Below are 18,303 nucleotides of genomic sequence, written 5' to 3'. Positions count from 1 at the left end.
TATCATCTGCCCCATGAGTCTCATCATCTGATCATGAGTCATTCTGCCCTATATGCTCTCTCTCTAACTTCACCGGCCATCTGGATCTCATGGGTTCCTCCTCAGTTGACAGCATGAGATCTTATTAGGGATACAACAACACTGATACTGGTAAGGGATACTGGGCTGACAACAGGAATGTTTTGATAAATTCCTCTGTACTAAAATCTGACACCAAGAGAGGCATATGCAGCATACTATAAAAATAGAAGGATGTTGTATCTGGTGTGCTGGTGAATAATAGATTTAACCCCCGCCCTCCCAGTGACACCAAACGAATGGTCTACGTCTACACTGGTAGTATCTCAGCGCCGGCAAACAGCTAGCTTAGTTGAGCCGGGGGCTAATGTGTGAGTGTCGGTACGACTGATTGTAAATAGCAACGATATTATTTATATATAAATATATATATCCTGGATTTGAGGATTTATTATATCAGAACGATGTCATCAACCCTATGATGGTATTTATTAACACATTCGGGGCCATTGGGATGAGTCTAATTAATCTCAAGAGGACCGGGGAATGTAAACAAACATGGGGCTGTTTGTAGAGCTAAATCTATACTTTATAGTAGGGATGCTCGATATTGGCTTTTTTACCGATACCGATATTCCGATATTGTCCAACTCTTAATTTCCGATACCGATATCAACCGATACCGATATATGCAGGGTTTCCCCCCCAAAAAAACTGAATAATTTCAGGTAACTAATAATTTCACTGGATGCACTATTGTTATTGTTTTTTTTTATCTTTTTACCGATACCGATATTTTCCGATATCACATTTTACTGCCGATATCAGCCGATAATATCGGTCGGCCGATAATATCGGCCATCCCTACTTTATAGTATTGCCATCTGTCCATTCTCATTGTCAATTGAGTCCATAAACCGTCCCTTCAAAATGGCTTAAAGAAAAAATATTTTCATCAATAGGTTCTCATTTTATAGCGCCGTGAATATAAGCTTTATACCGGATTTGGTCTAGTATATTTCCTGGAAGCCGAGATACAGGGCTAATAGCTAATAACGTTAAATCCAATGGCATTTCGGTTATAGATACGCTCTAGTTAAAACTCAAACTGCATATGATCGGTACGACGTCGTTTCTGATTATTGATCACCAATAACCGCGTTAGCCTCCTAGGCCGAACGCCTGGATGGCTATCAAAGCAAGGCCCGATCGGGATGTACTTTCCGTGAAAAAGATCTTACCGTGGTCCGGTGGGATGTCCCCGAGCATTTCCCCGTTATCGATCACCATCTGGTAGATCGATATGTCCATTGGCTGATGATAAATCCCCTTATTGCATGGTGAAATCTGCGATGCAAAACGTAATCCAATCTACATGCTACACATCCAGAATCCTGCTACTGGAAACTCAAAAACAATTTCAAAAAAAATAGTCCACCATTCGGCCACAGGGAACACTGCATTATCGCGATAGCGCCCCTAAGAGGATCTGGCCGGTATTGCACCTTCTCGAATTCATAGAGTAGGGTAGATTTGCAGTGCCGCTCAACGACCTTGAATAGGTTATTATTATAAAATGGAATAAAAGCAATAACAACTTGCCACGGATTTATCCGTGCCTCTGTCCACAACCGTTGGAGTCGAAACACGGATAAATACGTCCTTGGGCGCCATTGTGTTAAAGGCTGGGAACCAACAGACAGCCCCCCCCCCCCCCCCCCCCCCCCCTCAACAAATAATAAAAACATTGCCCTAGGTGGTGAATCTAGATATCCAGACTTGTCAACGGCGTTGTTATTTCCAATCCGTAGTACTGACACATGTTGACCTAAGGCTCTGCAAAAAAGATGTATGTTGTTTTGTAGTATCGCCTTCCTTTAACACTAGCACAGCCGACAAGGGGTCACATGACCCCTAGGCATTTTCAATAAATGTATCCTCGTCACTCAGTCGAGCTCCAGCTCTGTCACTCAATGACTTTTCCTAAAAGTACCAGTTTTATCTGGCACGGTTTCTGAAATTTCTAAATGACTTCAGGAAAATGGAATTAAAATGTTATTTCAGCTATTTCTGCTGAGCGGCCACCTCCCTCCCTCCCTTTCACTCTCCCTCCCTTTCTCTCTCTCCCTTTCTCTCCCCCCTCTCTTTCTCTCCCTCCCAGTCCCTCCCTCTCTCTCCTTCTCCCTCCCTCTCTCTCTCCCTCTCTCTTTCTCCCTCTCTTTCCCTCTCTCTATACCTCCCTCTCCCTCCTTCTCACTTCCTCTCCCTCCCTTCCTCTCTCCCTCCCTCTCTCTCTCTCCCTCCCTCCCTTTCTCCTTCTCCCTCCCTCCCTCATTGACCCTCCCTCCCTTCTCCCCCTCCCATCTTCATTCTAAAGGCTGTCGGGTCATCTGACCCGTTGCTGGCGGGAATTAGTGTCATTTTCTCCATGGCTGTGCTAGTGTTAAAGACAGTATTGTTGTCATACTGCAACCTCTGTTTGATGGCATCACATATTCTACCTTTAGTACTGGCAGTATTGGCAGTAGAAAAAAGTTTTATCGGTGCTAAACCTCTCCTGAACGGGGGTCAGTTCGCCAGATCCAGACGGCCGGCAAGGTTACATCCTCCCCAGACATTTACACTGACGTCAAACGGACATTTTCTTCTGTCACATCCTTGACCAGCCATCATTAACCTCCCTCCTTCTCTCTCTCTCTCTCTCTCTCTCTCTCTCTCTCTCTCTCTCTCTCTCTCTCTCTCTCTCTCTCTCTCTCTCTCTCTCTCTCTCTCTCTCTCTCTCTCTCTCTCTCTCTCTCTCTCTCTCTCTCTCTCTCTCTCCCCCCCCTCCCATGTAGACCACTGCAGCGACCTGAACTCGGAGCTGCAGCGCGTGCTGACGGGGCTGGAGAGCGTGCTCTGCGGCAGGAAGAAGAGCACGTGCAGCCTGTCTGTGGCCGAGGTGGACCGCCACATCGAGCAGCTGACCACCGCCAGCGAGCACTGTGACCTGGCCATCAAGGTGGGGGAGCCCACACCTCTTAAGTCAATCCTATTGGTGCCATTGTGCCAGTGAAAACCAATCTACCCCTTTCTATTTCAATTAATAGTTCCTCTTAGATCAGTTAGGATGTTTTGTATGGCATACCACGATAAATGATGATAGACGAGAAAAAAGAAAAAAAAAAATATATATATATATATATATATATATATTAGGGATGCTCGATATTGGCTTTTTTACCGATACCGATATTGTCCAACTCTTAATTTCCGATACCGATATCAACCGATACCGATATATGCAGGGTTTCCCCCCCCCCCCCCAAAAAACTGAATAATTTCAGGTAATTAACATTACATATCTCTTGTTGTGGAATTAACACAACATTATGCATACTTTTGACAATAAATAAAATCAGAATTGGTTCTTACTTGCTTGCCTGGGTAAATAAAGGTTATAGAAATGTAAAAAAAATAAAACACGCCAACATTATGGGAAATGCACTTCTCCAGAGTCAGACAAGAAGATAGAAACCAATTTCCTCTCTGTGTGTGTTACTAAACTGTTTGAGAAGGCTGTCTGGCGGCAAATTAATGGAAGGAGATTTCTCTGGGACATTTGTTTTTCGCCAATAGCCAGGCTAGCTGGTCCATATCCGCTTCCATTTGTGCTAGGCTAAGCTAGCTTGCAGCTAGATAGCTTTCTACTGAACGCACGAAATTGAGAGTAAATTGGTATCTTATCTTTTTGTTTGACTCTGGAGAAGACGGTAAGCGCATATCGCATAATATTGGCATGTTCCTTTAATAAATGTATTTCTAGCAAGTGAGGCCTCATTGGGAATCAGTAGGTTCAGTCAGGGGTGTCGTTTTGGTATGGCAATGTATGGCACTCGCCATACCTTAGCAATTTTTTTTTTTTTTTTTTTTTTTTTTTTTTTTTTTAATAATCACAATTTTTTATGTTGATTTATAATTCGAATGTCAACATTATGAACGAAGCTTCGAACCATTCGGTACAGCCCTAGCATGTTTTGATATTGTCAATTATCTCACTTTACTAGGTGACTTTTACTGTGACTAACTGAAATATGCCACACAAAAAAAGGAAAATGGACATACAGAAGTTTTTTAATCAAAGGGCAGCAGAGACAAGTGATACATGGACACAGGTAAGGTCTTACAATGGCTTAGTGATTATAACAGTGCAGTTCAGCATTCAGTAACCCATACTTTTTGTGAACGTGTTTTTGATACTACATTCTGTTGAACACACACCAAAAAACCGTACCTAAGGAAAATTGGCTCAATTGCAAGAAAAATAATAGATTATTATATAGTTATGATATTACATTCTGCATAATTTGTATGCAAAATATTGTGGTTCCCTGCTTTAGTCTGTTGACACATTTCTATACTAAAAATGCTTGTCGTCCTGTGTCATACCTACATAAATGTCATATAAGTGAATAATTCTTTTTTAATTATTATTTTTTTTAATTAAAAATATATTGTTATTTATTTTTTCAGTTTGAATTCAGTTAAAATGTTCAGTTTCGGTTAAATTCAGTTATTCTTTTTAATAGAATTGATAATTAAAATCAAAGGGTATTGCACATAAATAGGCACTTCTATCAACTGGTTTTAATAAACAAACAGAAACAGTAGCATGTGCATCTTTTAGATCAATTAGGCTATGAAAATTAGGCTGCCTCTAAATATAAAAAGGAATGAAATAAGAAGAAATGTTTTATTTTTATTTATTATTATTTTTTCTGACATGAACATCGAATGTAGATATGGGATAGAATATTCAAATTTTCGAATATTCTGTCCCATCCCTACTCTAGACGGTCTAGAAAAGCCCCAAGATAAAAAAAAAATGTATGGCACGGCTGACTTGTAAATGTACTGTGGGATTGGAATAGAGCACCTCTGAATGCATTGGAAAATAAACCTGGAAACAATGTTGTTGAATTGTTGTCCCCTCACCTGTCCCCACTCTGGAAACACCTCTACCAGACAGCAGGGGTCCTAGGGTGACCCTCAGCCCACCACTCAGCTGTGTGTGTGTGTGTGCGTGTGTGCGTGCGTGAGACACTGATGTCACACACACGGTGGTCCATCACCCACACCTCAACTCACTGATAATAGAGTGTGTGTGTGCGTGCGTGTGTGTGAGGCTGGCAACCCATCAGCTCTGCAGCGGTGATGACAATGTCTGCAGGGAATATCAGCTGCCTGCCACATACTGAGAAGCCTGTTATTGGTTGTCGTGCAAATGGGCCTAGATGATGATGACACACAAATGCACACACACAACACAAGCAGAGAGATAGAGAGAGAAGGAGTGAGAAGGAGTGACTGGCGAGAGCTCCCGGCCTCATATACACATTGTAATTTCACACAATGTGAGCTGACAGTTCAGTGGAAATTCGTACGCTGCGTGGATAGACTGTCAACTGCAGAGCGGAGTAAATTTTTGCCGGCTTTAGAGAGCGATTCACAGCCTCGTATAAAGTGGATTCGGGGCTTACCGCAAATTCTCACTCCACAATGCCAATCCTGGCCCTTGGCGATAGAGATCTTTTGTCAGTGAATCAATACAGGAAAGAGATGGAGATAAGACTTTAGAGACAAATACATAGTCGTCCATATTAGATTTACTGTCACCTAAATGTTACAGATTTTTCCCATATTGATAGTATTTGTATTTGTGTTGTGGGCAATCTGATACATATATAGTACACATTCAGCTTTGAACTTTTGCTCTAATTACCATATGAATGATTTTTCATAGGAATGTTTTTATGCTGTGTTTAATCTCCGTGCTGAGACTCTCTGCGGTAATGGATTACGTGGACGAGTGGTTTCTCCGGCTGCTTGGCAGAGAGGAAATCGAACAGCGTTTCTCATTATGAATCAAAGTGTCACTGACCTCTCTTAATCCTAATCCAATTACCTTTTGTGGGGAGAGAACAGTCGCTTTTTCACAGCTCTAGCCAAGGGGGCCTAATCCCAAACCTACGCCAGGTCCTCCAGTCTTCCTTTGTTAGCTTCACCCACCCTCTTTTCTTGATCCTCCAATCACAACTGTTGCTTCCCTCATTTTTTCTTTGTTACTCTCACCTATTAAACACTGGCCTTTGAGGATGCTCTCCACAAGCACTCTGAGAATATGGACCAGGGCTACATTTGGAACAGTGCCATGTTGTCACTTTGTGAGCCCAATCCCATTTCAACTGGCCTGTAAAAGGAAACCAAGTGTATTTTACAGGCTATGCTGTTCTTGATAGTCTATTGTTGATATGAGGTGTTTCACCAGACGACACATGTGAGGTTAAGTTACTGCACATGTTGGTACTGAGGCGTATACGATTAGAGGGAAAGCATCCAGCAGATGTGTGGTTTTAAATGGTGGTTCAAATGATGTAATTTCCCATTGATGCTAACCAGAAATAAGTATTAACATAATCAATAAGTCCAGTGTTAAAATGAAGCCACAGCTGTATCTCAAGGATGGTATGTGAGAGTACTGAGTTCTTGACATTATTTATGAAGGGGGCGGGCGAGGGGTCCAGGACACCTTTATGTTTAGAAGCTTCTTCAATTTGTGTGGTTGTTAAATATAAATTCCATTAACCGAGCCCAGGCTGTATCACACCAGCCATCTAGGCGTTCCTACTGCATCGCTAAAGCCTCGACCTATCTCTTCCATCTTCAATCTTCGCAGTAAATGGGAAAATATTGCCCAGGGATCTGCAGGAGATAGAGTGAGACTTGGGATTTGTTGTTCATTCCCTCCTTGCTGCCTTTTAGAGCTGTTCACTCCATTCTCTCACTCCCTCTCTCAAACAAGAGAGGAAAAAGGCAGGTGGATTGATATGGGGGGGGCGTGCGAGATGGACTGAGCAGAGAGAGAGAGCGACTGAGGATGGACGAGGATGGACGAGGTCAGATTACAAAAAAAAAACAGGGGTGACATTATGGTTATGTGGAAGGAAGAGGGGGAGAGAGATGGAGGGATGAGGACCAGTAGATGGAGAGCATGGATAAGAGAGGTTGACCATGAATCAGTCTAGGACTGTGTAAACGATATGAAGAGAGCGGGGAGGTCGGTAAGCCTTGCTCATAGGGTGTATGCTATCTGTGAAGTGTTTCTAAAGGAGGGGAGAGGGCAATCCATTACGCTTTGTGATTTTCCTTTAATGACAGTAGGAGAGCAGGGGGTGGGGATAGATGGAGATGGTGGACACGAGAGAGAAGGTTCCAGTGGGATTTGACCCTGCTAGCAGGGGTACATATGGTTGCAGAGGCGAATGCTTTAATCGAGAAGATTATGTCATTCAATTATCAAGGGATACATTTCTCAGAGTGGTACTTTTTCTTGTGTACGTCTCTGTTACATCCGTGACTCAAGATGGCTGCACATGCACAACGCGAGGCTCGCCGTCTCTCCAGTTGAATTACAACAATCTGGCAACGTTATTGACAATAATCAGCTCCCCAACGAGATTGTGCAGACACCGGCCAAGCTCCTCGCCCCCGCCGTGATCGCAGATAGAAGAGGGGTACGCGCGGAGGACTGAGGGTTAAACTAGCTCTGCACTGCTTAGCGTTACCCAGCATATTCCTCACTAACGTGTGGTCTCTGGTGAACAAAATGGATGAGCTGCGGATGATCAATCATGAATGGATTAAAGATTGCAACATCATGATTTTCACAGAATCCTGGCTTAATACCGTGGATGATCATGAAGGTCCATCTACTGCTAAAGGCATGTGACACCGCTTTTAGGTCTGGTGACACGCAGGCCTGCTGTTCAGCCAGGGCTAACCTGAATAGGTGAATTAACACTTTAACTGCCACACACGAGATATCTCGGGTTTATTAATATGTGGTTGAAAGCCACTCACGAGATTTCTCGGATTTTTTTTTTTTTTTTTTTTTTTTAGCGATCTGAAATCATATTGCATCACGCGAGCCTACCCGAGTATACCCGAGAACCGCCGGCGATCATATGTGGAAAAAAGCGCCCCCTATCGTCTCCCAGATGACATAAGGGATTTTGGAATGGACTCAATGAAAATGGATGGGGAAAAAATCCGGTACTCCACATTTTCCAGTCCACTGATCCAGCCGGGGTTACCACATTTCATTCTGGAGCCTCTCAGCCCCGCGGAATCATGTACTGCACTGTACACACGGTGGATCTATACACTTCGATTTTTTCGAATGGTGATCAGGAATTGGAATATACCAGTTGGATACCATCTGATGTCAGGTAATGAATCTATGTTATCAGTGTTAGGATAATCAGACTAATTTTGATGAAGTTATAAGCTGTTTTGTGAAATGGGCTCTTTCGGTTTCACTGTAAAAGTCCAAGAGGAAATCAACGCGGCGATTATCCGTGCGCGGCCCGAATGTGCTTGCGTGCACGTATAATATTGATCATCTAGCGTTTATTTGAAAACGATTCATAAATAGGCCGACGAATATCAACGTTGTGAAATATTCCAGTAAAAGACGATTTTCATAGAATGGTCCAGAATTAACTGTTTTTTATCTCAAAACGGGTGCTTTTCTAAATGCTCTGAAACGGAAATGAAGCGATAAAAAACCAATCTGCCTTGACAGCACTGACTGGAAAATAGTCTTTGATAAGCGACAGGCAGATTAGACACATAGCCATAATTTAAAACATAGATTAGGCGATATTAACGTTAACATTGAAGTGGATGGTGGCATCAAGGGGGTAAAAAGGAAAACCCGGCGTGGCACTCAAAGTGTTAAGCAGAGAACTTCAACAACTCCGAACCCAGACGCATGTGGCAGGGCATCCGGGCCATCACAGACTATAAACCCACCAACAACTCTCCCCTAACCACTGACCCCTCCCTCCCTAATGAGTTCAATAGCTTTTATGCCCGATTTGACAGGGACAACCAGGAGGCTCTCCCTGCTAACCTCCAACCCCTCACTCTCTCCTCCACCGACGTATGTATCACACTGAGCAGGACTAATGCAGGTAAGGCGACGGCCCTGATGGCATCCCCGGCCGTGTGCTCAGGAACTGTGCTGAGCAGCTGACCAAGGTCTTAACTGACATCTTCAACCCATCACTAGCCCCGGCAGTTGTCCCAGCGTGCTTTAAAACCACCTCCATTGTGCCAGTGCCGAAACATTCCTCTGCCATGAGCCTCAATGACTTCCACCCTGTTGTACTCAGCCCATTATCATGAAGTGCTTCGAGAGGCTGGTCCTGACTCACCTCAAATCTGGCCTTTCACCCTCACTGGACAGACACCAATTTGTCTACCGTGAGAACAGGAGCACAGAGGACACCATCTCCTCAGCACTACTGTACATTCCGCCCTCTCCCACCTGGATGAGAGCAATACCAGAATGCATTCATGCAACTCATCTCCAAACTTGGTGACCTTGTGGAAACCAAGGACCTCAACATTAACCCCATCTGTCTGCAACTGGATACTTGACTTCCTAACTAACAGACCCCAGTTTGTTAGGATAGACAATCTTACCTCTTCACCCTGAACACCGGCGTACCGCAAGGCTGTGTGCCCCTTCTCTACTCCCTCTTCACCCACGACTGCACTCCTATGGCACCAACACCATTATCAAGTTTGCAGATGACACAGCGGTGGTGGACTGACTTACTTGACTTAATCCTCTTTACCCCGTTAGGGGGCATAGGGCGTCCACCAGAGCTCTCCATCTCACTCTCTTCTGGGCCAGGGCCTTTGCTTCTTGCCAGCTCACTCCGATGTTCTTTAGGTCTTGGAGTGTGGAACGTCTCCAGGTGTTTCTCTGCCTACCGGCTTTCCTCTGCCTACCGGCTTTCCTCTTCCCCTGCAGGTTGTAGTCCAAGGCCTGTCTAGTGATGTTGTTTGAGTCCTTCCTACGAGTATGCCCTATCCAGTTCCACTTTCTTCTTTTGATGGTGATAGCTATGCTGTACTGGTTGGTTATCCTCCACAGCTCTTCATTTGTGGTTTTGATGGGCCACCACAGCTTGAGGATGTAGCGCAGGCATTTGTTGAAAAACACCTGGATCTTGCTTGTGAGGCCCTCGGTAGTCTTCCACATCTCAGAGCCGTAGAGCAGGACAGTCTTCACATTTGTATTGAAGCAGTGGTGGGCCTCATCAAAAACAACGATGAGTTGGCCTACAGGACCAGTAATGGAGGTGCTACAGGTACCTCTGCTCCAAGTCGAGCAGACTCAGAAACAGCTTCTTTCCCTCAGCTGTCATCTCCCTTAACTCTGTACCATGATGACATCCCCCCCCCCCATACCATATGAACTCTGAACTCCATTGCCTACATCCTAGGCTCTGTTACCTATACTGTACAAACTCTGTTGCCTATACTCAATTTATACCTACCTAGTACCTACTGCTTTCACTGTCTACAACTGCCCTACACTGTAATCTTGTTTCATCATAATAATCAAAACTACCTACCTCATACTATATAGTCTACCCATATAACTCTATGATTGCATGTACAATAGTGCTGTACATACTGTATATATAGATTTATGTATTTATATTTACCGCATATATATATATTATATATATCCATATGTGTCTGAATATACCTGCATATAAATATAATCCTATATAACTACTTATACACCTGCATATAACCCATATATATATATATATATATATATATTAGAGGTGGGCATAGATAATTTTTTTTAATCTAGATTAATCTATCTGCAATCCTGGATTTAATCTAGATTAATCTAGATTAAAAATTAAAATGGCTAAAAAAAAAAAACTGCCGAAGGCATTCAAAATATGTGTGTTCTACCCAAATAATGACCAGAAGTAAGTCCTTACTTTTTCTTTCCTCCTTATGTTTCTCAGGCCAGGTGGCCCATTACACCATGAGCCCATCTCCCGTCTCCAAAATGCATTACAGACTGTTTGAAAAAGCTGTTTTGCTATGATAATTGGTAATGAAATATCAAAATAATGTTCAATAAGATGTACTTGTGTTTAATAAGTTGTTTTATTCAGAAGTTAACACAAATAAATAATATTACCAGTACAGTACAGTATCTAGCACTCTCAGGAGCAAAACAGAAAGAATAATTTCAAACTTGAACTACCGTAATTCCTCTAATAGTAACCCCGGCTTGTATTTGTTTCAACTGTAGCGGGTACCAGGCTTGTATTAGGAGGAGGCCTGTATAAGAGGGAGGCCTATATTTCAAATTTTCAAACGGATCATAATGAATAAATCAACATTTTGTGTCAGTTTGAACCCAGTAAAATGTACTGGGTTCATTTATTGAAACCAAGTACTGTATGAAATAGTAAACAGTGCAATTACAGGTGGTCACTGGTCATTTCAACGTTTTCAAAGTGAAATCAAGTAACTAGCTCAGTATGCAGCTCAGTATATTAGTAACCCGGCTTGTATTAGGAGGCCGGCTTATAATTGCTTAGCTCAAGAGCGCACCCGGCCATTAATAGAGACCCGGCTTGTATTTGAGACCCGGTTACTATTAGAGGAATTACGGTATGTGACATGGCTTGAATCAACTGCTCCAGTGGAGTTGCTCAGTGGCCAATGGTGTCAACTGTGGTTGTACTGGGCAGCTCCCAGGTGTGAATGGAACTGTGTGAATGTGAAGCAGGGCGTTCCTGAAAAAGAGCATCTGTGCTCAGCGAACCTACCCTGGGTAAATAAAGGTAAAAAAAAAAAAAAATGTAAAAAAAAAGAAAATGTAAAAAAAACTTTTTTTTTTTAGATTAATGCGTTAATTATATTATCGCGCGATACTAGTATAGCGTTAACGCAGCACGTTAACGCCGTTAACGGCCCAGCTCTAATATATATTATATTCTCACCATATATATATCTATCCACATCTGCCTGTACAGACCTGCATATAATCCTTTTTACATATCTAGATACTATATCTGTATTCAGGCATTCGTACTATACAGTATATGTACATATCCCTCACCTACTCTTACTAGTTACACTGCTGGCAAGACTACCATAGTGTCTTATACCTGTATCACTGTATGTATTAATACTACAACCCTGTTACATCTGATTAGCACTATTACTCATTAGTACTAATTTATATATTTTATACCCAGTTTAATCACCTGTACATTGTATGTTACTATTGCACTTTACTGTTACATTTGCACTCTGGTTGGTTGCAAAACGTATTTTTATTGTACTGTACTTGTGCTGTATAATGACAATATATTTTAATCGAATCTAAAGGTCATTATTGGTTGCCCTTGTGAGCTACCCCGGTTGCCTACAAATCAATTACACTTACTCTGTACAACTGCTTAGTCGTGAATATAACGCTGACCATGTCATTTTAAGAAACCATTATGCATTCAAATACATATTCTAATTTTTAGCACAGAGAATCTCAGTAAACTGACATTCCTCTCTGGTCTCTCTCCCCGTCTCGTGTGCCCAGACTGTGGAAGAGATCGAGGGGGCTCTGGGCAGGGACTTCTACCCCAGCCTGTCAGAGGAGAGGGTCCGCTGGGAGAAGGAGCTGGCCGGCCTCAGGGAAGAGAACGAGAGCTTGACGGCCATGTTGTGCAGCAAGGAGGAGGACCTGAACCGCACCAAGGCCACCATGAACACCATCAGAGAGGAGCGCGACCGCCTTCGGCGACGGGTGAGTGAACTTGAGGACGTGTCTGATAGGGTTGTCAGATTGGATTTCAACAAAAAAAGAAATATGTTGAATGGACGTAAATAAACAAGAAAACATCTTTGATATGAGGTGAACTGAAAACATCACTGGTTGGTGATTTGGTGAAAAATGTGCCCTGCAATGCAAGCCAATAAATGAGGGCTCTGATATACTAGATTTGAACCTTGCATTACATACACATAGACAAGCAGCTGCACAGTGAGTGGCAGTGTTCATATATGTGTGATTTGCGTGTACCTGGAGGTTTGAAAGGTTTATTCACTAGGGGGCAGATCAGGGCTGAATCCTCCCTGGCCGACACCATAGAATTATATAGAAGAAGAATATCTTGGGGCGGTCAGGTGGCGTAGCGGAGATTGCGTTCGTCACCAACCCCGGAGACGCTGGATTCGCCTGTTCGAATCCAGCTCACAGCTCCGGGGTTGTCACCAGCTTGGCTGGCCGTTCACACTAATACAATTGGCAGTATTAGAGGGTGGGAGAAGCTGGCGGGGTGGGTCCGGGTCGTTGTAAACAGCGACTCCTACAGTTCGGTCGGGGCGCCTGCTAAGCGCGGATAGGATCTAAGGGCGGTAGTGTGATCCTTCCACGCGTTACACACTCTCAGTGAGAGTCCGCGCTGCCAGGTGAAAAGAAGCGGTTGATTGGCTAGACGTGTGTCGGAGGAAGCACGTGATAGCCTCCACTCTCCCAGACCGACTGTGGGGGGTAAGTGCGCAGCGACCAGGAAGGGGATTGGGAATTGGCATAACGACTAACATTGGGATGGGAGAAAATCGGAGGAAAAAGGAGGGGGGAAAAGATTAAAAAAAAAAAAAAAAAAAATAAAAATCTTCCTTGTGAACTATCCACTATCCGGATTATGCAACATAAACATAAACATGGCGACATAGGAGGTTACTATTTTGCTAATGTTGAGATCACGGCAGAAAAAGGTCTCGGACCTGTTTCCATTTATTTTGTTGCAGCTTTGCCAGCTATATGGAGCAGTATGGAGACATCACACAAATGCCGGTAATTGTAAAACAAGTTCTATAGTTTCTCTTCAAAATATTCCGCCATAGTTTTCCGGTCTGCTGTTGACCTGCCTGTCACATCCACACATTAAAATATCGAAAACAGACAATTAGTTGTTTATTTTACTTCAGTTTGTCTGATTGTGTCCATAGATCACAATTACAATACAGAACCTTAACACTTTAACTGCCGGAAGACGCTTTTAGGCGTCCTTCCCCGCCATGCTCAAGACGCCGTAACTCGTCTTTGATATCAATATTTAAAAAATCTGTGATCGGAATCATATTTCCTTTCCGGGGCCCTGAGATACAAGTGTGATCTCCTCTCAATCCTCTAGCGGTTCAAGACCGCCATCTGGTGGCCGATCGGCAGATCGAAAAAAAGGATGTTACCTTTAACCCGGTAGGACTCACTCCATATGGGGTCCGGGCACTCGCTAGTGTTAGAGAGACTCAGTCTTCACACAGTGAACATCGATCGCTGCAAATAACTCGAAAAAACAACATGATTTGGACGTATATATTATTATACAACCTGGAAATGGACCGGATATTTCTATATCCCATAATAGGAAAATGTCTGTTCCACGCTCATCGCCCAACGGCGCGAGGAAGATACGGTAAGATTCAGCGTTATTTTTCAATGTTTACGATACTAACTGCTATGATGAACATTTGACCCACATTAGATGAATGGTATAACGCTGCCCACGGAATTATAAACGCCCCCTCGGCCATCCGGTCAACATCAGATTACGTGTAGTAACTTCCAGAAGTCCATCCAGTTGGATTTTTTTATATCGCCCCGATTGCCATCAAACTGTATTTCATCATCAATATAATGCATTTGGGGCTATAGATCACGTTCTGGAGAAAGCTGCAGAAAGAGATGAAAACATACTACATTAGACCATACTTTAGTATGAATATGTGAATGAAAAAGTTTAACGTTGCTTCACCCTGAACAATACATATAGGACATTGAATGGGCCCTAATAATGGCAATTTAGCAATAGAATTTAAAAAGTTATAGCCCTGCAAAGAAGGGGAATTTCTCCATAGACAAATAGAGCCGGCAACCTATGGTATATCATGAATTTAGCCTTAGGCAATCAAAGTGTTAAGGTCGTTTTCTGAAAAACTAGTTTTATGCTTTTTTACTTGCACACAAAGACACGGAACTCCATTTCCCTAGTACCTACACACACCAAACTTTCCACATTTCTTCCCATCCATATTATGCTTCTTAGTTCAGAGGGGTTTGTTGATATATCATTCAGGTTTATAGTACATTTTATACCAAAACTAGGCGAAAATAATAAAAATAATATGACAGTAGACAGTATTTCCTGATGTATGGGCTGATAAGAGGACATAGCCACAATCCCCTCTGAAAGAAGTTTAGTTTTGAATCTATCAACAAAATGAAAGTTTTTGAATCTGGCATTATCCATGTTGGTGATTCGTGTCTTGGTGATTCGTGTCTTGGCGATACATGCAATGTGCACATATTTAATTGGGAAGTGCCTCATTTGCATATATAAACATACAATTCAGAAAACTTGCAATATATTTTTTCTTAGTTTATATGTACATAACAAACTGGGAAAGTTTCATAGTGATATCTATTCAAATATTTGTTTTGCCTATTAGGGCGGTTTGATGCTTTGATGTGGTAGTAGTATGTAAATGCCGACCAAATTACATCGGTACTACTGAGTACCGATTTCACATTTTGGTATCTTGAGAGCAGGTAGATTAAGACCCGCCCAGGTAGAAATCCAGTGCATAATCAGAAGATAAGACATCTATTCAGCCCTGCGTTCGACAGCCCTGTGACAACTCCTCTCGCAAGTTGTGCTGTTTCTATGTCCAGTGAAAACTCTGCAAGCAACGGCATCCTCCCCATCCCTGTATGTCCAAGTCACGGTGTACTCTGGCTGAGATAAGTTTAGTTTTTGCGGAGCTTTAATAGTGAGGAATGGGAGGGGCTGAGCCCGTCTCTCTCTCTCTCTCTCTCTCTCTCTGATATTATTTACTGAGGATGGCCAGATAATGTTGATATTTAAACATTCAACTTTTGAACGACAGGTTTGATCAAAATCAACCTTTTGCTACAGTACACCTGTCATGATATCTAGCAGGGTGATGGATGTCTGCAGGGGGAATCAGAGTTTTTGCTTTTGTCTTGTTTCACAGTTCTAATAGCCTCTTCAAAGATGATTGCGAGAAGGTGTGCAATTTTTGACAAGGGTTTTATTTGAAGTCTTGTCAAATCTCATCAGAGTCTTTGTCCTAACATGCCCCAGTATCAAAGAGATCTTAGCAAAGAGGAGCGAGGCATGTAATTACGTTTTCACATGCCTGTCAGAGGGCTGCGGGGAGAGCTTGGCGGTTCAAATATAGATGTTCTCTGGTGTGTTGGTAGGCCACCGACAGACAGACAGATGGACACACCATTTCTAATTACCAGGAAGTTTATTCAGGGTCCCTTCAAGGAGAAGCTGTCACAGTCTGCACCAGGGCACATGGATTTCTCCATGCGGTGAAAGAATGAAGCCTTTGAATTTGCGGTCGTGTTGCTGGACGCCCAGCGAGCCGCTCAGGCCGAATCAATATGTCCAGCACTTTTAGACACATAATCAAATCCTCTGGCCTCCCGAGGATCGCCGAAGCTGGTTAAGGTCCGTAACGCGATTAGGTCCCAGATGCACGGGGTGACACAAGTTGGGAGTGCCCTGCTAACCACCCTAGCCGATTCAGGCACAGAGCCACGGTACAACAGACAGTAGTCACCTCAGCATGGAGCACTGCACTGCCCCACCTCCTCCTCCTCCACCACCACCACTTCTCTCTCTCTCTCTCTCTCTCTCTCTCTCTCTCTCTCTCTCTCTCTCTCTCTCTCTCTCTCTCTCTCTCTCTCTCTCTCTCTCTCTCTCTCTCTCTCTCTCTCTCTCTCTGCTCTCCTCTAATGAAATCGCTCCGTTTTCCCAGACTAATTGGACAAATGCATTGCACTGCTTTCTCAACTGGAAGCTCCTTAAAAGGATTTGCTATGCACACTCCAGGCAGCGTCCTTGGGGGCCACTTTCCTCCTGTGCTGCCTTTACTAAGATGGATTCCCCCTTATTTGGGTCTCAAGGCCCCATAGTCTGCCTTAACTTTTTACCCTTTATTTGTATTTATTTTTTACACCTGGCAGTACAGTATGGATCTGGATCCTGCCGTCTCAGTAGGGCTGGGTGATATGGCCAAAAATGTTATCGCGATAACAGTTTTCATATCACTCGATATCGATAATTATCTCGATATACATGAAATAATTATTTCTGTCAAGTTTAAAGGCTATTTTTGCTGCTGAATGAAAGCTGAACAAATCAAAAGGTTAATTGTGGTTCAGAATATTCTTTATTGACAGAACATGACAAACTAGGCCTACAGTACTTGCCAAACCACAAATCTGAGGTAGAACATGAACACAAACTGTATAACAATAAAACTTTTATAACTGGCATTAACACATTGACCGCCAGCAGCAGGGGGCGCTGATACCCCATTCATCGCCAGGTCTTTATTCAATGGATATAGTTTTAGACTGTGACATTTGCGAGTGCTTAAAATATATCTTATATTATATCTATGGGTCTAATAACGCCGTTGAGTCTCAGTGAGTTGCTTCTAGTCAACATGCCAGAGACAAATAGTTTTTTCATCCGTACATTTCCGTTTTATACTGTTTTGTATAGAGTATGGTTTGGGTGTTTTTCAGTAATTCCAGGAAAAAGACAAGAAAAAGGCATTTTACTGTAATCCAGTCATCACGTTGTAATTTTTCGGCTGATTATCTAATAATCCTGAAATCAACGCTAGATTATCATTATTATGTCTCATCGTCCATACATGAAATGACCGCCGTAGCGGGGCGCTCGCCCCCTCCCCTCCTCCTACCCAACGGTAAACAGCCATACACAGTCCACACAGATAGCTGTGATCGGGGTAGAAATAAATGTCAGATCAACGACCAAATTTATATATAATGTTCTTACCTTGTATCTGATTTAATGCAAACGAGATAATCCAAATATCTGATCGCAATTTCAAATAATGCTCGTGGAGGTCTGTACCACACTACCAACCGTTTCACAATGACGGGCCGGCTCAGATCGGCTCCTAAAACACAACAGCCCATTTTCAATGAGATGCAATAACTCCGCCTGGCAGTAGAGGGCGGTGTTGACCGTCTGCCAGCTCAGACAGGCTCTGAAGGAGATACCAGAGGCTGCAGCTATGAATTATGAATAGATATAGCGAATAAACGAAATAACTAGTTAACTCGTTTCTGGCACTCAACGCATGGCGGCCAATAACGAGTTAACTCGTTTATGGCGCAGAATGTGTTAACAATGAAAGTAAATAAATAAATAAAATCTTAATTCTGGTATTAAGAATGAAAAATAAATGAAATCTCAAGTCTGATTAGCACACATAGCCTACTGTGTACGGACGGTTTCAAACTGTATTTTAAATTAGAAAGCAAACAAAATAAATGGACGA

The 18,303-nt window shown here is 42.8% G+C and overlaps 1 protein-coding gene across 1 annotated transcript in view; it reads left to right on the top strand.

Annotated features, from left to right (window-relative positions):
- mcc (MCC regulator of WNT signaling pathway) overlaps positions 1 to 18,303 on the top strand; it is a 311,681-nt gene that overhangs the window by 193,712 nt on the left and 99,666 nt on the right. The window contains 2 exon segments of the mRNA XM_084325292.1: positions 2,856 to 3,019; positions 12,488 to 12,694. Of these exon segments, the coding sequence (XP_084181418.1) occupies positions 2,856 to 3,019; positions 12,488 to 12,694 (371 nt within the window).

Source organism: Notolepis coatsorum (assembly GCF_963971535.1).
Source record: "Notolepis coatsorum genome assembly, chromosome: 11".
Taxonomy (NCBI): domain Eukaryota; kingdom Metazoa; phylum Chordata; class Actinopteri; order Aulopiformes; family Paralepididae; genus Notolepis; species Notolepis coatsorum.
This window is presented reverse-complemented; position numbering and strand designations above follow the sequence as displayed.